General features: G+C 23.4%; 3 protein-coding genes across 3 annotated transcripts; 2 read left to right on the forward strand and 1 right to left on the reverse strand.

Annotated features, from left to right (window-relative positions):
- Window positions 1–1,518: 1,518 nt before the first annotated feature.
- On the forward strand, window positions 1,519–4,604 carry Bm8501 (UPF0017 protein CG3488, putative; the record flags this gene model as incomplete). The annotated part of the gene is made up of 7 exons (XM_043080806.1): window positions 1,519–1,760; window positions 2,015–2,190; window positions 2,384–2,551; window positions 2,931–3,120; window positions 3,614–3,755; window positions 3,875–4,009; window positions 4,377–4,604. The coding sequence occupies 7 exons, from the start codon at window positions 1,519–1,521 to the stop codon at window positions 4,602–4,604; spliced, it is 1,281 nt and encodes a 426-aa protein (XP_042936740.1).
- Window positions 4,605–8,652: 4,048 nt separating this feature from the next.
- Window positions 8,653–9,073, reverse strand: Bm1125 (Uncharacterized protein; the record flags this gene model as incomplete). Its single annotated transcript, XM_043080807.1, has 2 exons — window positions 8,653–8,797; window positions 9,039–9,073. The coding sequence occupies 2 exons, from the start codon at window positions 9,071–9,073 to the stop codon at window positions 8,653–8,655; spliced, it is 180 nt and encodes a 59-aa protein (XP_042936741.1).
- A 3,567-nt stretch (window positions 9,074–12,640) lies between these two features.
- Bma-kri-1 (Uncharacterized protein) lies at window positions 12,641–21,725 on the forward strand (the record flags this gene model as incomplete). Its single annotated transcript, XM_043080808.1, has 15 exons — window positions 12,641–12,840; window positions 13,297–13,421; window positions 13,754–13,880; window positions 14,575–14,709; window positions 15,339–15,513; window positions 16,139–16,269; window positions 16,420–16,519; window positions 16,842–16,973; window positions 17,157–17,273; window positions 17,589–17,742; window positions 17,948–18,108; window positions 18,866–19,014; window positions 19,923–20,130; window positions 20,730–20,918; window positions 21,675–21,725. The coding sequence occupies 15 exons, from the start codon at window positions 12,641–12,643 to the stop codon at window positions 21,723–21,725; spliced, it is 2,154 nt and encodes a 717-aa protein (XP_042936742.1).
- Window positions 21,726–23,212: the final 1,487 nt, after the last annotated feature.

Here is a 23,212-nt window from a genome sequence, read left to right on the forward strand (position 1 = left end):
AAAAGTTATTTAACGCAATTCGTGAAAAAAGCTTAAAGTAGCACACAATTAATATAGCAAAAATTCTTTAAAACTTTTTTGATATTACAAAAATTTGAAATATTACAAACTTTTAATTATTTATGCTCATATAACATAAAAGACATTGTGACAAACTTCTTAAAATTTAAATTAAAATAGAAAATATTAAGTTATTCATTTATTTAAGTTTAATTTCATAAATATTTTTCAAATATATTAAATATTAAATTTTTTATAAACTAATGCAACCAATATCTTAGCAGCAAAATACAATGTTAAGCTAGTTTATTCTTAATTAATTGCGTAAATACTTTTTTTTTTTAAAAAAACCTTTCTGAAAGAGATTAATATTTCTTGCAAAAAAAAAAAAAAAAAACAAACTTATTAAATTCATGCAGACGTTTATTGTTTTTTTTAAAAAAAAAAAAAAGGTTCAATAAGATATTATGAATATTTTTAAATTATTTCAACATTTATCAACATGAAGTTACTCCAATATATATTATATTTTTTCATTTTTTAATACATCAATTTCTTCTTTCTTTTTTTATTATTAATTTTTAAATATATCAAATTTAAATTATTTCAATATATTAACGTATACTAACATGAAATTATTCTTAAGCTTCAAGGATTTCTAATCCCTTAATTCTATTATCTTAAATTACCTTAACTTAGAGTAATGTGAATAACTTATATTTAAGCCTCATTATTTCAGAAATACTACCTTCCTTACCTAGTTCTAATTAACCCTAATTAGATTGTGCTTAATCAATTCAGACGAATCGAGCAAGCAATATAAGTTTGTGTATTATCGGAACTCCTGGGATTACGATTTTCACTGTGTCACATAATGCAAAATGCCCGAGGCTCATGTTCAAGTTGCGAAATCATTTCTAGAATTATCGATGTATTTTACATCTATGCTACTTTTATGGGTGTTAAAATTGCGGGAAATGGGTGGGGAAGGGTGATGTTACAAATTTCAAAGAATGGGCGTGCATGGGCAAAATTTAAAAATTTTTTCCTTTGCTTCTCAGTTATTTTTCTTTGAAAGATTTAAACTATACAAATGTTACCATCATATTTCTTTCAAATTATTTCTCGAAACTCCTGTTTGCAGCAGTTTCCTTCATTTCTTGTTTTTTTTTTTCTTTTTTGATTTTTTTCTCTCCTTTTTTCTTTATATCTCTGCGGAAATTTAGTATTAATTTGGTATGCTATAAAATATGTAAAGTTTGTCTTCTTTTCAATTTCATTTTCTACACGCGAAATTTTTTTGATTTTTTTTCAGATTGATCTTATCAATTGCTTATCAGTTGCTTCACTTGTTTTGATTTGTGTTTTATCGTCTGATTTTTTTTTTTCGCATATGTGGTATTGAAATATTTTGATTCCAACCAATCAAAAACAAAATTGTAAAATTTTCCAGAATGGAGCGAACGCACTTCTAAGGAAGACAATGGGCCAATTGATAGCAGGAGAAAACATAAATTGATGGCGGTAGCAAACACAATGGCGTTTTTAGAGTCGCTTCTAAATTGGGTTTCATTAACGGATTTTTGGTCGAATTATGTTTGGCTTGGAGCATTTGTTTTGATTGTTGCGTTAATCCGTTTTCTCAATGTACTGAGTTATCCGGAAAAGCCCTGGGTAACATATATGCAGAAGACAACACTTAGCAAGAATCAAATATCGATCGGTGATATGTTAAATCGATGTCCCATTCTGAACGAAATGTTAGTGCACTGATTAAGTATATTTGCATTTATTTGCATTTTTTCAGTGCACCGAATAAGTATATTTGCATTTATAATGTAGATATAAATTGAAATGCAGAACTATTAATTTCTTTTCTAGAATGTATTAATGTTCAATGGAACTAGCTAGAATTTAAAGAGCGGAATTTTACTCAATAGATTCATTGATAAGGACCAAATTCCATATGATTAAAATTTAATTTTTATCATACCTATTTATTAGCAAATTTTAGTTACTCACCGCCGTTACTATGGGGTCGAAGTGGTCATCTACAAACAGCATCATACGGGCTGTTCGGGCATGCATCACTCATCCGGACTTACGATTGTCGGCATGTTGTGAAGCTGAGTGATGGAGCATCAGTCGTATTTGATGTTTTCGAACCTGTTAAGCCGCATTCTTTGAGAAGTGAAGATATTATTTTCTAATTAATAGATGATAATAGATAAAAATTATGGACATTCGAAGAAATGAAAGGAATATTTCCAGCCAAGAATTGAAATGGAGTTAATTGCTTGCTTTTGTTTTGTTTTTATTTTTGACATATACTTTGAGAACTGCTTTCGTAAATTTTTGTAATTTCGAGCATCGAATTTTACAGAAGACCTAACACTAGCTTTATGTCCCGGTATTGCGAATACGAGTGAATCAAATTACATCCGCACTTGTGTTCATTATGCTCAGGAAAATGGATATCGTTGTGCCGTATTGAATCATCTTGGCGCGCTAAAGCATGTTCCGCTCACATCAAATCGTATATTTTCTTACGGTTGGTTTGAAATTATTATAATATAGAGCGGTATGATTGTAATGTAACAATAAATTTATAGTTCTTCATTAGTTGATTTTCAATATAATACAGATTTTGTACTGTTATTTTGATGCAACAGATAACCTTGCTTATTATTGGAAGTAAATTAATATTGGATGGTCATTCAATTATTTGAATCCACTACAAAATAATTTTTTTTTTGCCTTAAACCATAACTTTTTTTTGCAGCGTGTAAAGAAAAGGAAATGGTTGCGGTAAAAACTTTTTTGAATTTTGAATAATTTAAGCAACGAATATTTTCCTTTTTTTTGCAAAGAAAGAAATTCAAACCCAACAGAACTTAATTTTCCTTTCTGCAAAAAAAAAAAAAATTAAGGTGGAACAGAAGAAATGGAAGAGATGATGGCACGTTTACATGAATTATATCCGTCCACTCGTTTCTTTTGCGTTGGTTTCAGTATGGGTGCAAATATAACCACTCGTATGATTGCTAAATTATCGTCCGATTGTGTTCAGCATCGAATTATTGCTGGACTTTCTGTTGCACAGGGATATTGTGCCACATCGTTGGTTTTTCTTTATTAATTTTGTTTAACATTTTTACTATAATAGATTTTATTTGCTCGAAAATTCGGAAAAATAATGTTATGTTACTTTTAATTATTACGACAGAAAATGCTCGATTCCCCTCCCGAAATGTATCATTTCATTTTAAGATATGTATTTGGATTTTAAAACTTTTGTTGGAATAATCATCCTACAATATTTTATGAAATCGTTTTTGAAATGTTTTGAAAATTCGGAATTTTCTCATGTTTCATTAAACTTAAATATTCATTTTCTATTTGCATCTTGCAAACAAAATGCTGAGAAATCTAGCATATTGTTACACTTTCCTTCTCGTGCTTGTTCTGCCTTCTTTCCTGTTGTGTTTTTTCATGTTTTTATTGCTTTTCTTTCAGATATAACAATGCCCTCGAAATATATGTTGCATATCGAAACAAAGGAAAACATTTTAAACAAGAAAAAAACTTTTGTCTTTTTGGAAATTGATTTTAGATCACTTTCGCTGTATCACAATTGGGAAAATGGTCGTCGAGCATATAATTATTTGATAACGGAAAATATGAAACGACTGCTAAGAAGAAATTACGATATGGCAGTAGCACCGCACGTCAGAACAGGTTTAATAGATGAACAAGTAAGTAGTTTTTTATTGTTGTATGATTGTATATTTCCAGCACTTTATCTGGATTTTTTTCTCTTTTTTCCCCATATTTTGACAATTTAAAAAATTCATTTTAACTATAAATTTTGCAGCACTTGTGGGCAGCAACGTCAATAATGGCACTGGATGATTCATACACTCGCCGTATATTGGGTTACGAAAGTGTGGAAGAATTTTATCGGGACATCAGTTCCTTATCAGTAATTCCGAAGATTAAAATACCAATGGTAAATGTTTTTTTTTTTTTTTAATGAATGAATGAAGCAAAACCTAACTATTCAAATGGAAATGACCAATTTTTTGTCCTTTGACAACATTTTATCTCATTTAGATAATAAATATTAACTACTGATTGTTTTTTCGTCTTATGTCATCTGTTTATGACAGCACTAGAATTATTTGAAATGAAATTTTAAAAAAGGCAAAATGTGGATAAGGTGCAATATAATAAGACTTAAATCATTTGCTATTAGCTCACTGGTAAGTGTTTCTCTCGTATTTTTAACTACTGAGCTACTAATGAAGATGAAGACAGAATATTTAATTGCAAAATGCGATTTTTTGTTAATGTAATACAAATCGAAGATGCTTCAGATTTTCGTGAATGCGTTAGATGATCCGCTTATACCACCTTGTCTCTGGCATCCGGTTCGAGAATTAGCTGCAACAAATGGACATTTTGGCTTCGTTCTCACAAAACATGGTGGACATCTTGGCTTCTTGGAAGGTAGCAGTATTGCTCCAAACTCTGTCACCTGGCTAGATCGTTTTATCGTTGAACTAGCAAATTCGGTTGCTGTCGCATATTATGAAAATGAATGATTTTGGGAAAAAGAGGGATAGATGACATGATGTTTTAGCAATTTGAGTTAATTAGTGATTAACAACGGAGTAGATGGTTGGAGTATTATAATTTGATTTTATTCATCTCATCTTGTTTAAAGAAAAGGGACAGTCATATGAGAATAAGATGAGGCTTTTAATGATGGAAATCTTGCGAAGTTTAGTATTTTTTATTTTTTCCTCTAACACTTTTTTCACAGAGATATCTTCTTGTACTTTTTTTGATCTTTTTCGAGTTGATAATTCCAATAATTTTTCTTTCTTTATAATTTTTTCCCATTTCATTCTTACTGTTATCTGTTTTTTTTTTTACCTTAAAATATGGTTACTTACATGATGTGTCCTAGATTTCTTCTATTTATTTTATGTTAAATCTATCACATCGATTAAACCAGCATAAGTAAGCATGTAAAGAATGGTTTTAAATTTTGTTGAGTGAGTGTAAGATATTAGTTTTTTCTTGTATACAAGGAATAATTGTGTTGCGGTGATAATGGGATGATAAGATTGTTGACACGGGACTACGAAATAAACAAATTGCAGCATATTATCCATATTTTACTAATTTCTTATACTTATAAATGTTTTATTAAAATTATTGACTACAAATGTCTTATAACGTATTATTGTTAAAAATAATAATAATAATAACAATAAAAAGGTTATATTGAAATAGTACATAGTAGAAACTATTTATAACTATGTTTTAATTTTTTTAATTTTATGTATTATAGTGCTATAATAGATGTAATAAGTATTGTTGTATTTATTTTTAGTCGTGGTTAAACTAGTGCTTTGTTTCATTCCGGATTTTCATTATATGTCGAGGTTATGTTTATCTTGGTATGTATTATTGAACATTATCCGGTTTTGTCATTTTCGGTGTCTCACATTGATGTATAGTTGTGTGTTTTTTCGTTTCTGTTTTAGTTTTTTTTCAGCAAAAAAAAAAAAAAAAAAAAAAAAATTCTGAGAAAGATAGTGATGCCATATTTATTATTTTGTGTCTTTGTGATTGTTTCTTTTCACAGAAATCATGCTATATGAATAATTTTTCCAGGTATTAATGATAAAAGTTTTGAGCAGCGCCAGTTTGTTAAGCATCAAAAAAATACAGCTTTATCTATTGCCAGATTTTCAAATGACAAATCGATATAGATCAAAATTTCTGCAAACATCCCGATGAAATGTTCAGAGGAATGTTTTCTTCTTTCATTGAATTCATATTGTTTATTCGAGGTTTTTGCTTCTGTGCTAATAAATTAATTTCTCTTTGCTATTCGATAATTTTTCACTTTTTCCCGTTATTTCATCGAAAGAAATATCACAAGGAAATATTATGATTGTTTTTAATTGTTAAATGAAATGTTTGCTTCATTTCTTTCTCTTTTCAAAATAAATTTTGAAAATTAGGATGAAAGCAAATGTGGAATGAGAATTTAGATTTGATATTTTGAAAATGTTAAAAAATTTGAAAATAACAGTAATGAGATGAAATGTTTTGTTTATACTATCGATCATTAGCACAATGAATTCAGGAAGATTTCGGGAAATTGTCAAATTTATATGCAATATATTAAAAATAATGAAAGTAAAATATTTGGTTATCTATTTTTTTTTTTTAAGTGTTAACAAGAATATATCGTTAACGTAAATATAAATAACTGTGAAAATTTGGAAAAATTCAAAACTTAATTCCTACCTTAAAACAATTTTAATGAAATATTTATTATTCAATTCAAAGTATAAATTATTCTTCAGTTAGAATAATTAGTAAGTTTGTTTTGGCATTTATTTATAACAACTAATGTTGATTGATTAGTGGTTTTTTATACTTTTTGTTTATCTTTTTATTAGTTTTGTTGAACAGATTGATTTGAATTTGGGCTTCTACAAGAAAAATAATTAAATTTTAAAGAAGTAAAAAATGGCACAAAAAATTTGTTATGTTAGAATTAAATAATCGATGCAGTAATCATTCTTACGGTGGTAATAATAATTAAAATGTTTGATTCAATTGTTATAACAACAAAATATCATTTTTAATTTATTCTTTTCATCTGTAAATTATTTTCGAAAGAATATAAGTAATAAAATTATTAAGATTTTTGTTTCTAACATAAGTATAAATGTTGTTGAGGCAACTTTAATTATACAATTATTATCAGTGTTTGAAATATGTGAAAATTTCGTACAAATATTTTCATAATTTGGCGTTATTTCTAGTATAAATCAAATGATCAATATTAATGGAATCTCAAAGAATATTGTATTACAAAAATTTTGCAAATTTATTTCTTAATTTGTTGTTAAAATATAGCAAAGAAATTCATATAAATTAATTTAATTAAATAACTTTTCTATTCTAGAAAAAAACTAATTTGTCTTATTATAGATGTAAAAAAATGTGAAAAAACAAAAGCAAATTTTCATTATTACTGCATACAGTTATAATGCAAATAACATTTTGGTTAATTTGTTTGAAAATTAGATTTTAATATTTTTAAATAGCCTGAAATTCGTATTAAGATCAAAGAGTATCAAAGATAAAACCGAAATTTTTCTGTGTTACATTTTACCTGAAAAAACAGTCACTAGAAAATTTCATCTAATAATTAACATCGATAATATTTGTGTAAAATCAAACTGATCTAATATTAATTAAATTAAATTTTGCAAAAATTAATATTTTGAAGAGATAAAGAATATGTGATCTATGATGAAAAACAGAAGAAGAGCACTTTTTTTTCATCACTGATTAATGAAATATTATTATTAGCTTTTAACATATCTATTTATCTCTAATCTTTAATTTGCAAGCATTCTTTGACCTTTGCTTTTAATTTTTTTAACTTTTAACAATCAAAAATATTCCAAAGATAAATTTTCAGTTCTGAAATTAAATTTAAAAAATATTCCTATGAGAAATTTCTTGTAAATTCATTTTAACTCTCAATCAATCTAATTCCATTCTTTTTTTATCATTTGTTACTTTTCTCTTTTCAATCTTTTGTTTATCTAATATTTCAAGAATTTCTTCAAACATTGCTTATTCCTTTCTAAACTCTCTTTTTCTCTTTCAATATTATTAGCTACTGCTTTCACATACAAAATATTTGAAATTCGCAACATTTCTTTATTAAAATATGTATATTTGATTATTGTTTGTAATAGATTTTATTGCATTGTATTAAAAAAAAAAAAATAAAAGTAAAAATAAAAAAATTAATTTTGTACTAAATCAAAATATACTACATTTGATCATTTTTACAGTTACCATTATTATCAATAAATTATTCCAATATTGGCTTACATTTTTATATTATCTTCCGTTACTTTTGTACTATATTATTTCGTATTATATTGTTATAACAATTTACAATATATTTCACTTTTCAATTTATTCTAAGCAGTTTATATGCATTTCAAATAATTTCAAGTAATTTGAACACATTTTCGCATATTTCAAAACTTTATTACCTTCATATAAATTTGAATAACCTATTTTAGTGATATATATATATATTACAATTTTTTTTTTCTTTTCAATCATCAAATTTATTATGGATTATTTGAAAACAATTTATGATTTTTTGTCCAATATTTGAAAACTTGTAATTACATTGTTATATTATCTCCATGAAATATGGTTTGATTCGAGTAGAATCCACTAGAGTCGAATAGGAATCATAAAATTTTGCAGCGAAGATTATAGTTGGGATTGATTATTAGTTTGTTGGGATAAAAATTATCACTGATCGAAATTATTGAACAATATTAGAAAAATTGAGAAAATAGATCCAAAGGATCTCTTTTAAGCGCGTTATCCATAAGTAAAGAGTTCTACCCTCCCTTTCACTCTTTGTATAGTAAGAAGTAAATTTTAACGTTATAGAAGACACTTTGAAGCTCCAAAACCAGTAGCCAAGTGCTTCTCATCTTTCAATTTAAACCGATAATCCGAACATTTCCAATCTTTCTTCAATAACAGTTTTACAATTAATGACACAGCAGTTCAACACATCACTCAAGAACTAGTGAAAATTAAATTGAATGTAACTTTCACTTCGGAAGAGACTCTGAAGGCTGTACAACAGATGAAATCTGCCAAGAACCTAGGCTTGAAAGCATTCCCATACGAATGTTTCCAAAATAGAAGCCAAGCATTTACTCTAAAATTCACTAACTCGTTATGAGTTATAATTATCGGATTACCACAGTTATTTACTATCGCCTTTTATAAGAAAAAGAGAAAAGTCCAACTGGTCGAACTGTTGAACTGTCAATTTTGCTCTTTGCTACCAGTAAAATCATTGCACGAATACTTTTAAATACATTGCTAACCACTGCCATAAAATTGAATTAATGTTTAAAAGCAACCGAATTAAAGTTTACTGATACTTAAGAACTGACTCAAACAATGGATGTAATTCCCATATAGTAAGCATTGGCTTGGCTTATAACAAAAAGGATGGTTACGTTGGCTACTCCAATAGAAATGTCCCCGAGATACGAGGACTTTCTGAAACAATCCTTCAGTCGTCACAAACTCATCACAGATCGGTTTTTTAAACCACTAATATGTTTGCAACATGTGCCGCGAATTCACTATTGCGACATTCCAAATAAAATAATAAAATAAATTTATATATTCAAATTGTAAATATTTGTTAGCAATTTTATGAATAATTTAACTATGGATCATTTAAAGGAATATTAGATTTCTCAGCTGTATTGCATTCCCTTTTGTTATCTTGATCTAACAAAAACTCACATTTTAATCTCCCGCTTTGATCCTATTATAATCCCTGTACAGTATGCATCTGTCATGTATGCAAATGAACATCTGGTGTAATGTCTCTTTGCAAGCTAATGTAATGTCTCTTTGCAAGCTAATGTAATGTCTCTTTGCAAGCTAATGTAATGTCTCTTGCAAGCTAATGTAATGTCTCTTTGCAAGCTAATGTAATGTCTCTTTGCAAGCTAATGTAATGTCTATTGTAATCATCCATTGTAATTCTGTTGTAAACCATTCTCAACTCTTAACAAATATAAACATAAGTGAGGTATTTTTTTTTTTTAGTTTATTTGGGATCCAACAGGAGTCACCACTATCTTCAAACCTAACGTTTCTTCTTTTCATAAGTATTACATATTATTCATTTACTTTCTTTTACTTACAGATATCATGTTGTCCTAATGAAATTTAATATTTCAAACGTTGTCATTTAACAAACGTATGTTACACCGATTATTATTGGAGTTAACGTAACTCTAATAACTATTTCTTCGTTTCTTGCTCTATATTTTTGACTAACCTACCAAGATAACTCACCTCCCACGATAATTTTTTTGTGTTGAATTCTTCCTCTTGCTCCATAATTATATTTAACTCTGGAGATGTCAAATATATGACATTTATTTCTTCTAGAAAATTAACTAACAATAATTTTATATTTCCTGTACTATGAAATCCTGATAAAAATTTTTTGTAAACATCTTTCTTCTTCGTAATGATATAGCTAGCTATTGTTTATTTATTTGTATGCTGTTCTATTTTATTATGTTCAGTGAACTGATATTGCATTATATTATGCATAAGTATGCTGAATGCTGCAATTTCTCACCAAACTTAAATTATCAAATGATCCTTAGAAATGATGGTAGTGAAAAAAAAAGCCATTAAAAAAAAGTAAACAATTTTCTGGAACATTTAGACAAAAAATAAAAGAAATACACATCAATCAGCAATGATTTGGGTGTGTCTTTTAACATAACATTAAGAATTTCAAGGATTTAGCGAAAAGTAAAAAAAAAAAAAAGACGAGAAAATTACACATACTCATACGTCGTACGTACACTTATGCGCAAAAATTCATCAGCAAAATTAATAAAATTTTCAATTAATCATGGTTTTAATTCAATTTAAGAAAAAAACTTAAATTTTATTTCAAATTTAAATTTTGAATTTTTTAAAAATCTTAAAATTTGTAATAGTTTTTGTATATTAAACAAGGTTTAATATACAGAAACTATAAAACAAAAAAAAAATGTTTAATATGTTTAATATATTAAACAATATATTAAACATTTTTTTTTTAATATTATTGATATTAACATTACATATATGCGTATTAAGGCAGAGTAATAATAGTAATAATAATAATAATAAGAAGAAGAAGAATATTAATAATAATAGTAATAATAATAAATAAACCATGCAAATTATAAGAAATGGGGAAATAATAATTGAATTAAACTAAATTGAAAATAAAAAAATAAGAAGAAAAGATATAAAAGTTTCATTGCAAAAGGCATGCATTTAACACATATAATTTTATACATATAATGAATGCATCAAGCATCACTTAAGCATGCATTATTACCTAGGTAATGCATTCGTGGTAATTTCAATTCTCAATGTGTCAACGTGTCAAGGTGCCATCGTTGCTGTTAAAATGCTCAGGATTTGGTTCATCCATTAGATGAGGGCTTGGCTCCTAGGCTGTGAAAAAAAAAAAAAAACTAGCAATTAATATTGCTAGTTTTTCACGTGTTACTTTTATTTGCTGCATATGGTGGCTGGCAAGCTTACCTTTAGAAAAAATTAGAGTTGAATTACCTAGGTAAAACATTACCTTGATAATGATTACGATTTAACTTATCAAATTAGTCCATATAAATGTAATAATCATAGTTATTGCTTGCAGAGCAAGTACTAAGTTTACTTACTTATTTTGTTGTATTGTCTGTGATAAGAGAAATTTGTTTTTGTTTTAAAAATAAAAAAAATAAAAATCAAAGAGCCAAAAGTTTGACAAACAATTGGTGACAAGAAGTGAGTTTAATGACAATAATATTCAACCAGATTTTTAATACACAATTATTTATAATAAATATTCAGAAACAAACTTTTTATATTTCAATCAATTTAGAAAAAACATCGAAATAAGAAAAGAGGCAAAATTTGAAATAAAAATTACCTATTTTTTTTTATTTTATATATTTTTTTAAATGTATTTTTATTTAGATAACTAATATTATTCTTAATATTGTTACATATTATTAAATTACTAGTATTCAAAATATTACTTAAATTACCAATATCATTCAATGATTAATCATTTGTCTTTTTTGTCCCTAAAACGATTCTTTTTTTTTTACGATCTAATAGCCATCATAGAAAATGAAACAAAATAAGAAATAAAATTATTTTAAAAATCATCAATTTTTCAACACTAATTTCTTTAAAAACTATTTTTCATCCATGTATGTCATTTTTTTTTTTCATGAATTTATTCATTGGATATGTTATTGTGTAAATTTTTATTCACTCATTCATTTCATGAAAAAATTTTCAAAAAATAAAATTAACAAAAAAAAGGGGTGAAAAAAAAAATGGCAAAAGTATGTGATAGTTGAAAAGAAGACATTATATGAGCGGAAAATGACGACCACACCCTTTGAAATATTTTACTTTACTTTACTTTCCTTACCTTTCTTTCTTCTCATTTCTTCCTATCTTTCCTTCTTCGTTTTTTCTCTTTTTTTTTTTCACCTATCGACCAATTTGATTCATCATTGTTTCAATCCATATCAGTAAACTTATCATTTCTTCGATTATTCAGTTTTATTTCAATTATATTTTTATTATTCCAATTACCATTTTTCCACTAATTAAAATTTCAATTTATCATCTTCATTAATTCTCAGCTATCATTTCATTCATAATTTTTGTTTTCTTTTTTTTTTTTCTTTGCACTTATATAATATCACAAATATATCTTTTCTCTTTTATTATCTTTCCATTTTTCTTTTATCAAATAAATATTATATAAGTAAATTTGTTATATAATAAATAAATAATTTATTGATATTTTCAAATGTAAATTAATATGTTACTTATATAATTTGTTAACCATTTTATGTATTTTATATTTAATAAACTAATTTGTAATAATTTGAAGAAAAAAAAAAAAAAGAAAAATTTATTTCAGGATTTATATTTTCGAAAAATGGAAATAGCAATAGCTGTGGTACAAATGCAAGACAAAAAACTCGATAAAATTAATGCAAATGCATTTAAGGTATTTCTCGTTAATGAGCCCTGTTCATCATCACGACATGAAATTCGATTACAATTACCTCGTTGTCATGTATCATCTAATGATGATCCCAGTGAAATAGCATTACGTTTTGTTCAATATCATTGCAGGTGGTTCTTTTTTTTTTTTTTTTTTTCTCTCTCTCTCTGTCACATATTTTAATATAAATTTTTTGATATTTTCAAGAAAAAAAATTCATTTTCTTAATAAGAAAATGATAAATTTATTAATTTTAACTATTAATATTCATGTAATAATGCACAATTGTTTCTTATTATTTTATCTATTTTCATCCATTCTTAAATACATCACTGATTATTTATTATAGTTATTGTGATAACGGAACGCTAATAATCATGTGATAACATCACTAATACTAATAATTAATGATTAATTTTTTATCTGTTTACTATCATTATTAGTATTTGTTATTTATTATTTATTTGTTTATTTATTTATTTTTTATTATTATTGCAGCAATATTCTCATCCTTGATATTATTATTATTAGCAATAATAACATTAATTATTATTATTGCTTCTGATTATTTCACCCACAAATTTCAGAAAATGGCCACGACGAGCATTTGAAGTACCATTATGGCATGATAATGAGTTAATGTCGCAAAACAGGTCATCAAATACGACATCTGTACAATTTTCATTATACTGCATTCCACTTATTGAAAACGGTGTTTTCTTTTTTTTTTTGAAATTGTTTATTAAAATTCAAATTTTTTTTCTTGCATAGTTTATCTATTAAAAATATGCAAGTCTAAATAATAATATATCTCATGCTAATTATTTCTGTTATTATTGACTTTGCAAAATTGGAATTATTTATTGTATTTATTGTTTTTTTTTTCTTCTTTCAATTTTATTTGACTCATTTTACAAAATCAAGCTTATATTAATTATTCGCTTAATTGCATTTTTCATTTAACTAATAAATTATAATTGTTAAATTTTATTTGGCAAATTTCAATTATCATTAAAAGATCAATGTATTATTGTAAATTTGCAGAGGATGAATTTACAAAACTGACTAAAATTGGCAATTTTGAAGCACTTTCCTCTGTTTCCAAATGTTGTCAAATTGAACCCAATTGTTTCTCGGTGGAAACATGTCATTGTATTTTACAACTTGAAAGGTTTAACTTTTGTTTTTAACCAATTTGGTATTTCTTGCTTATTTTGCTTCCTTTCATCTTCTATGCTTATTAAACAAATTTTATAAATGATGAAACTAGTAATTTGTGCAAGTTTAATTTGATAATAATTTGTAAATATAACATGCTTCATTGATTTGCCAATAAATCGTAGTATTCAGGAAAATAGCATTCATTTATTTTTCTTGATAGATTAGAAAAAAAGAAATGGAAAGCATTTTCTTATTTTTAATTTATCGAAAAAGAAAAACGAAATTAAAAAAAATGAAAATTTTTGCTTTTTATTATTTATTTGTTTATTCATTAAATTGATTTGTTTATTCAATTAACCAATTAATTAATTTATTTATTTTGTTTGATTAGTTAGGTAATTTATCTATTTGTTTACTTTATTCGCTATTTTATTTATTCATTTGTTTTGTTTTATTTTATTTATTTAATTAATTTTATTTATTTATTTATTTCTAATTACATAAAGATACAAAAAATCTATCATGAATACTATTTATAATTAATTAATTTATTTGTTTACTTTATTTATCAATTTATTTTGTTTATATTATTTATTTGTTTAATCAATTAATTTCATTTGTTTATTTCTAATTGCACAAAGACGCAAAACTTTTTTATGGATTACTATTTAATGAAAAAAATATTTAATTATGAATATATTTAGATGGCTTCATGATCAGCAATGTAGTAATACGAATTTTCTTGCTCGATTTTTTTTTCTACCACCTGCAAAGATGCGAATTCGAGAATGTGCGCATAATCCTGCTTATGAACATGAACAATCCACACTCTGTCACAAGTGAAAAAGCATTTAGCATTTTGAAAATTTTTTTGCTCTTAATTTTATTTTCAACTTTTATTCGGATAACTTTTAAAAGTTATCTAAATAAATTGTTAATGTATGTGGAAGATTATAAATATTTTCTTTTTTCAAAATGCATAATTAATTTGTTATTTCATTATTTAATTTTGAGAAAGAAAAAAAAAAAATATTTTATCATTCATATATTGTAATGTATGTATTTCAAAATAAATAAATAAAACTACTTCAAGTTATTAAATTAAAGTCAATATTAAAAATATGAAAAAAACGATTAAAATCTTTTTTTTTTTTTGAAAAAAATTACATTTTTATCTGGAAAAAAAAATATTACTAATGATTTTTAAATAATTTACAAAATTGTTTTAGTATTTAATTAAAAAAAAATTAAGCAAAGTCAATATTAAAAGAATAAAAAAAGAAGAAGAAAATTATTAAAATTCTTTTTTTTTTTTTTTAAAATTGCATTTTATACATTTTTATTTGTAAAAAAAAAAAAAAAAAAAAAATAAATAAATAAAAAAATTTTTATTCGTAAAAAAAAGGAAAATATTTTTAAATAATTTACAAAATTGTTTCAACATTTATTTAATTTTTTTTTTTTATAGACGAATAATGGATTACGATCGAAATTCAAGTAGTACAAAGAAATCATGCGATTTAGCTGACGAAGTAAGACGAAGTAATAATGCACGAGCAAAAATGATGGGTTATGAAAAATATGATATGTTTATTATTAATCCAATCTTTGGTACTGGTTTACACTATGATAATGCCAATGAGGTTAATAATCATCAAATATTTGTTTCCTTTTTTTTTTTTGTAAAATTATTTTTTAATTCGAAATTAAAATATTAAAATTATGCTATTACTATTAGCATGTAAAAGTATGATTCGTTTTTTTTTCTGTAAAATCATTTTTTTATTCTGAATTAAAATATTAAATTATGTTATTATTATTATTATTAGCATGTAAAAGTATGATTCTTTTTTTTTTTGTAAAATTATTTTTTAATTCGAAATTAAAATATTAAAATTATGCTACTATTATTAGCATGTAAAAGTATATGCATTATTAACTAATTAAAAAGAGTTATATGCATTATTATTAATTTATTTATTCTTTAGTATCAAAATTTATTTTTTTAATAAATTCATCTTTAACTGGAACATATTATATGATTGTTTATTTATGTATGATTCAAAAAAAAAATAAAATAAATATCAAAATTACATCGGAAAAAAAAGAATTGAATTTTTTTTTTGATTAATTAAAAAGTGAAAAAAAAAATGCTTCTTTTTTCTTTTTTTTTTACATTAAATAATTTAATAATACTTTATGTTTTTTTTATATATATATATTTTTTTAATAATAATAAATAATTTAATAATGCTAACCAGTTTATAGCTACAATATTATGCAAAAGGTGTAACACCTCGAGAAAATATCTCATCATCATCAAGTTCAAATGGTGAATGTTGGTCCGAAAAATATCCATTACATAAAGCAGCACATGATGATAATGTTGATGATATAAGGTGAAATATTTTAATTTTAAATAATATATTTTTAAATAAATAAAAGTTTGAATTTCACGATTTTAAATCAAGTTTCTAAGATTAAATTTTAAGCTAAATTTTAAATCTAACTTTTGAAGTTTAATAAAAAAAAAAAAAAAATTATTGTAGACGATTATTGATACAAGGAATGACAGCAAATGAAAAAGATAATGCATCATGGACACCATTGCATTATTGCGTTTTTTATAATAATTTACGAGCAACAGAGGTATTGCTTATATATAAATTGGTTTTTGAAAATTTTACAATTATTTGAAAATTTGAAATTTTAAAGAAAAAACGAATTAAAATTTTTTTTTTTGTTGTAATCAATAATTTCATTATAAATAATATACTTTAGTTATATGAAATATTTTCCTAATGTTTATGAAAAATATGAAATTAGTTAGTTTTGGAAATGATATTAGTTTATAACAATAAGCTATAAGCATACATTGTAAAATAAAATTTTTATCTAATTCTTTTTGTATTTAAACTTTAATTTAATAAAAGAATTAAATAGCTAAATCATTAATCAATATTTTTTTTAGGTATTACTATTGCATCAAGGTACAGATGTTAATGCTTCAAATAAAGTTGGTTCAACAGCATTACATTTTGCAGCATTACAGGGAAATGTTTATATGGTTGAATTATTGCTTTCACATTCAAAAATTGACGTAGTACGTGATTATATTTATTACGTAACACGTACGTTATAACATTTAGTCATATATTGTATGCATTTATTTCTTCACTTTACTTTTTTGTTTAAACAATATTTTGAAATTTTATTTATATAACACATCTTAAAATATTAATACTGTATATCTTATTACTTATTTATTGATTGATTTTAATTTGAGGATGCAAAAGATAATAGTGGACGACGTCCCATAGATATTTGCGCATGTGTACCTAAATTAGAATATCAAAAAGTGGCAAAATTATTACTCAATTGGAAACGACTTAATAAAATACAAGTAATTCAGTTCAATTCAATTCAATTTTTCCATTCATTTTACTCGTTTAGTAATTTTGCATTTGAAATTTATCATTCATTTATTCATGATATTTATAATTGAAACTTATCATTTTATTATCATTAAGTTATCATACTATCACTCTATCATTTTCATTTACCATGCTATAATCATCATTTCATTATCATTAATTTATCATACTATCATTTTATCATTATGCATCTGTTGTGTTATCATTTCATTATTATTATTATCATTAAATGATATTTTGCATTTTTTTTTCCTTGTGCTTCCTTCGTCTTTTTGTTTTTCCAGGTGGAATTAATGGACGGTGGTAATGCTCAATTACTATTAAAACATGGCCAAGATACAACAGCTGAAGAATTGCATGCGGAAATGTGCAAAGAATTGAAATTTAATAGTGATAGTGGGAAATTATTTGCAATGTGGATTTGTTCAGATCGTTTAAGTAAATTTAATTAAATCAAAAAAACATCAAAAAAAAAAAATGCTTCAAAAAGTTTCTTTTAAATTTGCACAAACTTTCAACTTTTACAAATTAATCTCATCAATTATTATAAACAAAAAATGTGAAATTTCAAATCCAAACAATTTTTTTTTCTTTTATTTTTCTAATTCTATCACAAAAAAAAAAATGAAAATGAAAATTTCAGGTTTACAATTAAAAGCAGATCATAAACCTATGTTGCATATGAATAAATGGAAAAGTAAAATAGCAAAATTTGGAAATGAAATACTTCAATCAAACGATGATGATGCACCGAAAATTTTCTTCCGTCGTGATGCTCGTTTAACATTACAAAAGGAAAAAATGGTAAAAATGCTTTTTATTATTATTATTCAATTTTATTTAAATTAAATTTATCAAAATTAAAATATGCTAAAATTATGTATCTCAAATGGAATACATGAAATTTTTTTCTTGCCATATTTATAATAATTTCTTATAAATTTAATTTATTTTGCTATCATTTGTTTAAAAATACATTTTGATCATTTTTTAATAGCAAAAAAAAAAAAAAAAAGAAAAAAGGATTCTTATTTTACATTTATCAAGATATAAAATAAATATCTATTAAAGTTAAAATTACATTTAGAATATGCTATTATTAATTATCATATTATTATTGTTTTTTTTTTGATTATCGAGATATAAAATAAAAAAAATGTCTATTAAAGTTAAAATTATATTTAGAATATGCTATTATTAATTATTGTATTATTATTATCGTTTATTTTGATATATTAAAGTTAAAATAATAGACATAGGAGGTGTATGCATATTTTAAGAAATTAAAAGGAAATTTGTATAAACTATCACCAATTAAAATCTCATTAATTTAATATCTTAATTTATAGATTATTATTTTTTTTTTTAATAATATTTTATAATAAGTTGGAAAAATGAAAAAAAAAAAGAAGCTGTAGAAATTATATTAAGCTTTTTAAAATGAATTAATCTAAATAATGTAATATTAAGTAGAATAATCTAAATTAAATTAACTAGAATATTTATTTCATTATTTATTGATTATTATTATTTATTTATTTATTTATTTTGATATATTAAGGCGATATTAACACCAATGGCACTTTCACTACTGTACGAAGAATGCCGTTTGAATTATTTAAAAGGATTATATCCATGTTCCGATCATGACCTCACATCACTTGCTGCTATTATGTTACATATTATTTATGGTGTTAATATTCAATTAAAGTAAAACTTTTTAAATTAATAACAAGTTAATAATTCAAAATAATTTAATAATTTAACAATTTAATAATTAAAAAAAAAAACTTTTCTATGGTTTTAATTTTAAAAGAATTCATTTAATTCTATCAATGAATTAATTCTATTAAATGCATTTAATTCTATTAATAAATAGTTTGATGAAAAGTTTTCTAAAATTTTTTTTTTAAATATAAGTAGATAGGAAGAATCATTATATTACTATATAATATACTAATTCAGATATTTCTCTTATTTTTTTTATACAAGTAAAATATATAAAAAATGAACAAAAAAAAGTGGAAAATTTTGGTATAATTGATAAGTTTTGGTGATATACTGATAAGTTTTAATGGTGTATTAGTGATAAGTTTTGGTGATATATTAATGATGTATTTTAATGGTATATTAACGATAGAGATTTGGTGATATACTGATGAGTATTAAGGTTATATTATTGATAAGATTTAATGATATGTTAATGATAAGTTTTGGTGATATATTAATGATGTATTTTAATGGTATATTAACGATAGAGATTTGGTGATATACTGATGAGTATTAAGGTTATATTATTGATAAGATTTAATGATATGTTAATGATAAGTTTTGGTGATATATTAATGATGTATTTTAATGGTATATTAACGATAGAGATTTGGTGATATACTGATGAGTATTAAGGTTATATTATTGATAAGATTTAATGATATGTTAATGATAAGTTTTGGTGATATATTAATGATATGATCTATTAATGATAAGTTTTAGTGATATATTAACGGTAAGATTCGATGATATATTAATGATAAGTTTTAATCTTTAAATGTTTCTTTTTTTTTTCATATTTTTTTTTTTTCTAAATGACTTTTTTTAAATGATATATTAATTTATAGTGATCAAATGCTAGCATCTGTAATACCCATACATCGATTACCGACAACAGCAAATACACTAAAACAAATGCGTTCACGAATTGAATTTGAGCACCAAACACGAAAACGAACTAATTTAATTAAATTACAACAAGAATTTCTACAAATTTGTTGGCGTTTCAGCGTTTATGGTGCAACATTTTTTGATGCTATCGCTTTTATGAATAAGGTTGTTATGCTGGAATAATAAATAATTATTTAAAGTTTTTAATTTTTAAAAATTATACAATACTGTTTTTTTTTTTAAACTTAGATATTTTATTTATTAAATAAGAATAATTTGAATATTTCAATATGAGATAATAGTATAATAGATGAAGAAATCACTTATTAATACCTACTCTTTATTAATTTTCATGTCAAAAAAAAATAAAAGTTGTTAAGTTAACAATATTTTTTGATTCATATGCATGTAAGTACTTTACGCACACTTATATTTACATAATTAATTTACTATATTAAGTAATTTGTAAAAAAAAAAAAAAAAAAGAGGTCACAAAATATTAATAATAATTAAGAATAAATAGTTGTAAACATTTCTTACCACAATAGCTATTTACTTTAAAACAATAATTTTTACATTTCCTTTTACTATTATTAATTATTATTAAATCAGAAGTTTTGTAATTTCTTTTTCCTATTATTATTATTAATTGTTATTAGATTTAAAGAAGTAAATGATATTTTTGATTTTTTGATATTTCTTTCTCGTTTCGTTATTTATAATTATTAATTAATTAATTAACTAATTAATACTATTATTTGCAGCCAGTGAAACTTAGTGTACCTGTACATGCCGGTGTAAATGATTATGGTTTACATTTGATCAATGCTCAGACGAAAAATCTCTTCCAGAGTTATTCGTTGAAAAATTTGAAATGGATGATGAAAACGGATCGACCATATATTCAAATATATGCAAAAACGGATGTCGACCTTACACTAAGTACACCTCAAGTTAATATTTTATTTTTTTTATTCAATTTTTTTTTTCTTGTTTACACTAAACAAATTTTTTTTTATATAAATTTTATTATTTATCAAAAAAAAAAAAAATAATTAAAATATTGAAAAAATATCAAAATGTTACATCATTTAAGCCTTCAATATAATAATAATAATAATAATAATAATAATAATAATAATAATAATAATAATAATAATAATAATAATAATAATAATAATAATAATAATAATAATAATAATAATAATAATAATAATAAATGGATTTTTTCTTTAAAAAGATTTTTTTGAATAGAATTTTTCTTTAAATAGATTTTTTGGATAGATTTTTCTTCGAAAAAAAAAATAAATAAATAAATAAATAAAATAAACTAATTGCTACTTACTAAAATTTACTTTAATCATTTTACACTGATTTTACTAGCTTTTTTCACAATTCTACAAGAATGCAAAAGAAAAGAAAATTTGAAAAATATCTTTTTTCTTCTTGCTATTTTATTAATAAATAAATTTGTTATGTAGCATATTTTAATGATTAAAAATAATTTTAATATAATCAAAAGTAAATTTTTTGCTAAATTTCAATAAATTTTCATAATTGTAAGCTAATCTTATCAAAAATTGAAAAATAATAAAATAAATAAATGCAATAATTAATAATCAATCTTATCAGCATATACTTATTTATCCTTTTTTTCTTTTTTTTTTTTAAATTTTTGTTTCACTCATTTATTATAAAATTATTTTTAGGCAAGTCATATTAATAGTCTATTAACAAGACTAAGAAATGCTGCTGAATGAAGAATGCAATCGTAAATTTATAAAAACTATTCCAATATTAAATCTCATTTTTTTTTTTTCTTAAAAAAAAGCACTATTGTTAGGAGTATAAATTTATGCTAAAAAAGTTTGTTTTCATTTTTTTTTTTTTGTTTTGTTTTTTACTTTAAATGAATAAAAAATATTTACTTTTAATATTTTGCAACAATAACGATTGTTTGTTTTCATTGCTTTTATAAATAATTCAGTGTATTATAATGTTAACAAATGTTTATTATTAATATTTTACAATGAACAATTTCACAATTAAGAATCAAATAATAATTTGTTTAAATTTTGAATTTAAATTATATTCATTTCTTTGTTGCCATTTTTAAACAAAAAATATTTTTGCTCCATTATTATTATTTTTATTATTATGAATGGTGAATTGATATGTCCTTTAATTCATTATTGTATTTAGAAATTGTAAGAAATTTAAAGAAAAAATATATATTAAAAAGTTTTAAAAAAAAGAGACGGACAAGGAGGAGAAAAAAATTTCTACCAAAATTTCAAAATTTTATACATCAATATTTGCATTAAATAAAAACAAAACTTATGAGCAAATGAATCATAAAATTTTGTGAGTAAATGACTTTTATATAAATGAATAATTTTTAATAAAATTAATTAATTAATTACTCAGCAAGAAATTCCTAAATTTCCTCCAAACTTAATTTATCAGCACTTGAAAATAGGATAAATTATAGTATTTGTTTTAATCATCCTTTTTGTTTTTTATGGAATAAATTATTAACTTTTAGATATATTCCTTTTTTTATCAACATTATCATCTGTAATCTGAAATTTTTTCTTCAAAATTTGATAGGAATTATTCAGATATTGAACAGTTATCCAGAAAAGACAGTAATACCTGCTGAACAAATATAAACCTGATATGATATGATATGATATGATATGATATGATATGATATAAACACAAAGAAAATGAAATGCAATTGAAGGGAAATATTTAAATCCAGAATACATTAAGTTTATTGTATCCTTTTAACTTAAATTTAAACTATGTTACTTTATATCTAAATGTCAACAAAATATGACCCATTTGACCTTTTGAAATTGTCAAAGTAATGTTATTATTCATTTTCTTCCTTTTTTTAAAGTCTATATATTTTTAGTAGGACGAACGTTTCCAATTATTCTTATTAATTAATTTAAAAAAAAAAAGAAAAAAATCAATATGTTAGAAAGTATTGTATAAAAATATTTGTAAACCTTTTTTGTGAAGTAAACAAATTTAATATTTATTTCAAAAAAGATAATCCTTAATGCATCATTAAATTACCGAAATTGCATGAATGAATAATTTCATTTTTATGTGAGAAATAAATTAAAAATAATTAATTATAATCGTTTTGTCTGCTATTATGGTACATTTCGTAAAAGTAAACCATAAAAGTAACCAATTTAATTGTGAAATATTAATTAGCCTATTTCACGTAACA

This window comes from Brugia malayi (assembly GCF_000002995.4).
Source record: "Brugia malayi strain FR3 genome assembly, contig: Bm_v4_Chr3_scaffold_001, whole genome shotgun sequence".
NCBI classification, from domain to species: domain Eukaryota; kingdom Metazoa; phylum Nematoda; class Chromadorea; order Rhabditida; family Onchocercidae; genus Brugia; species Brugia malayi.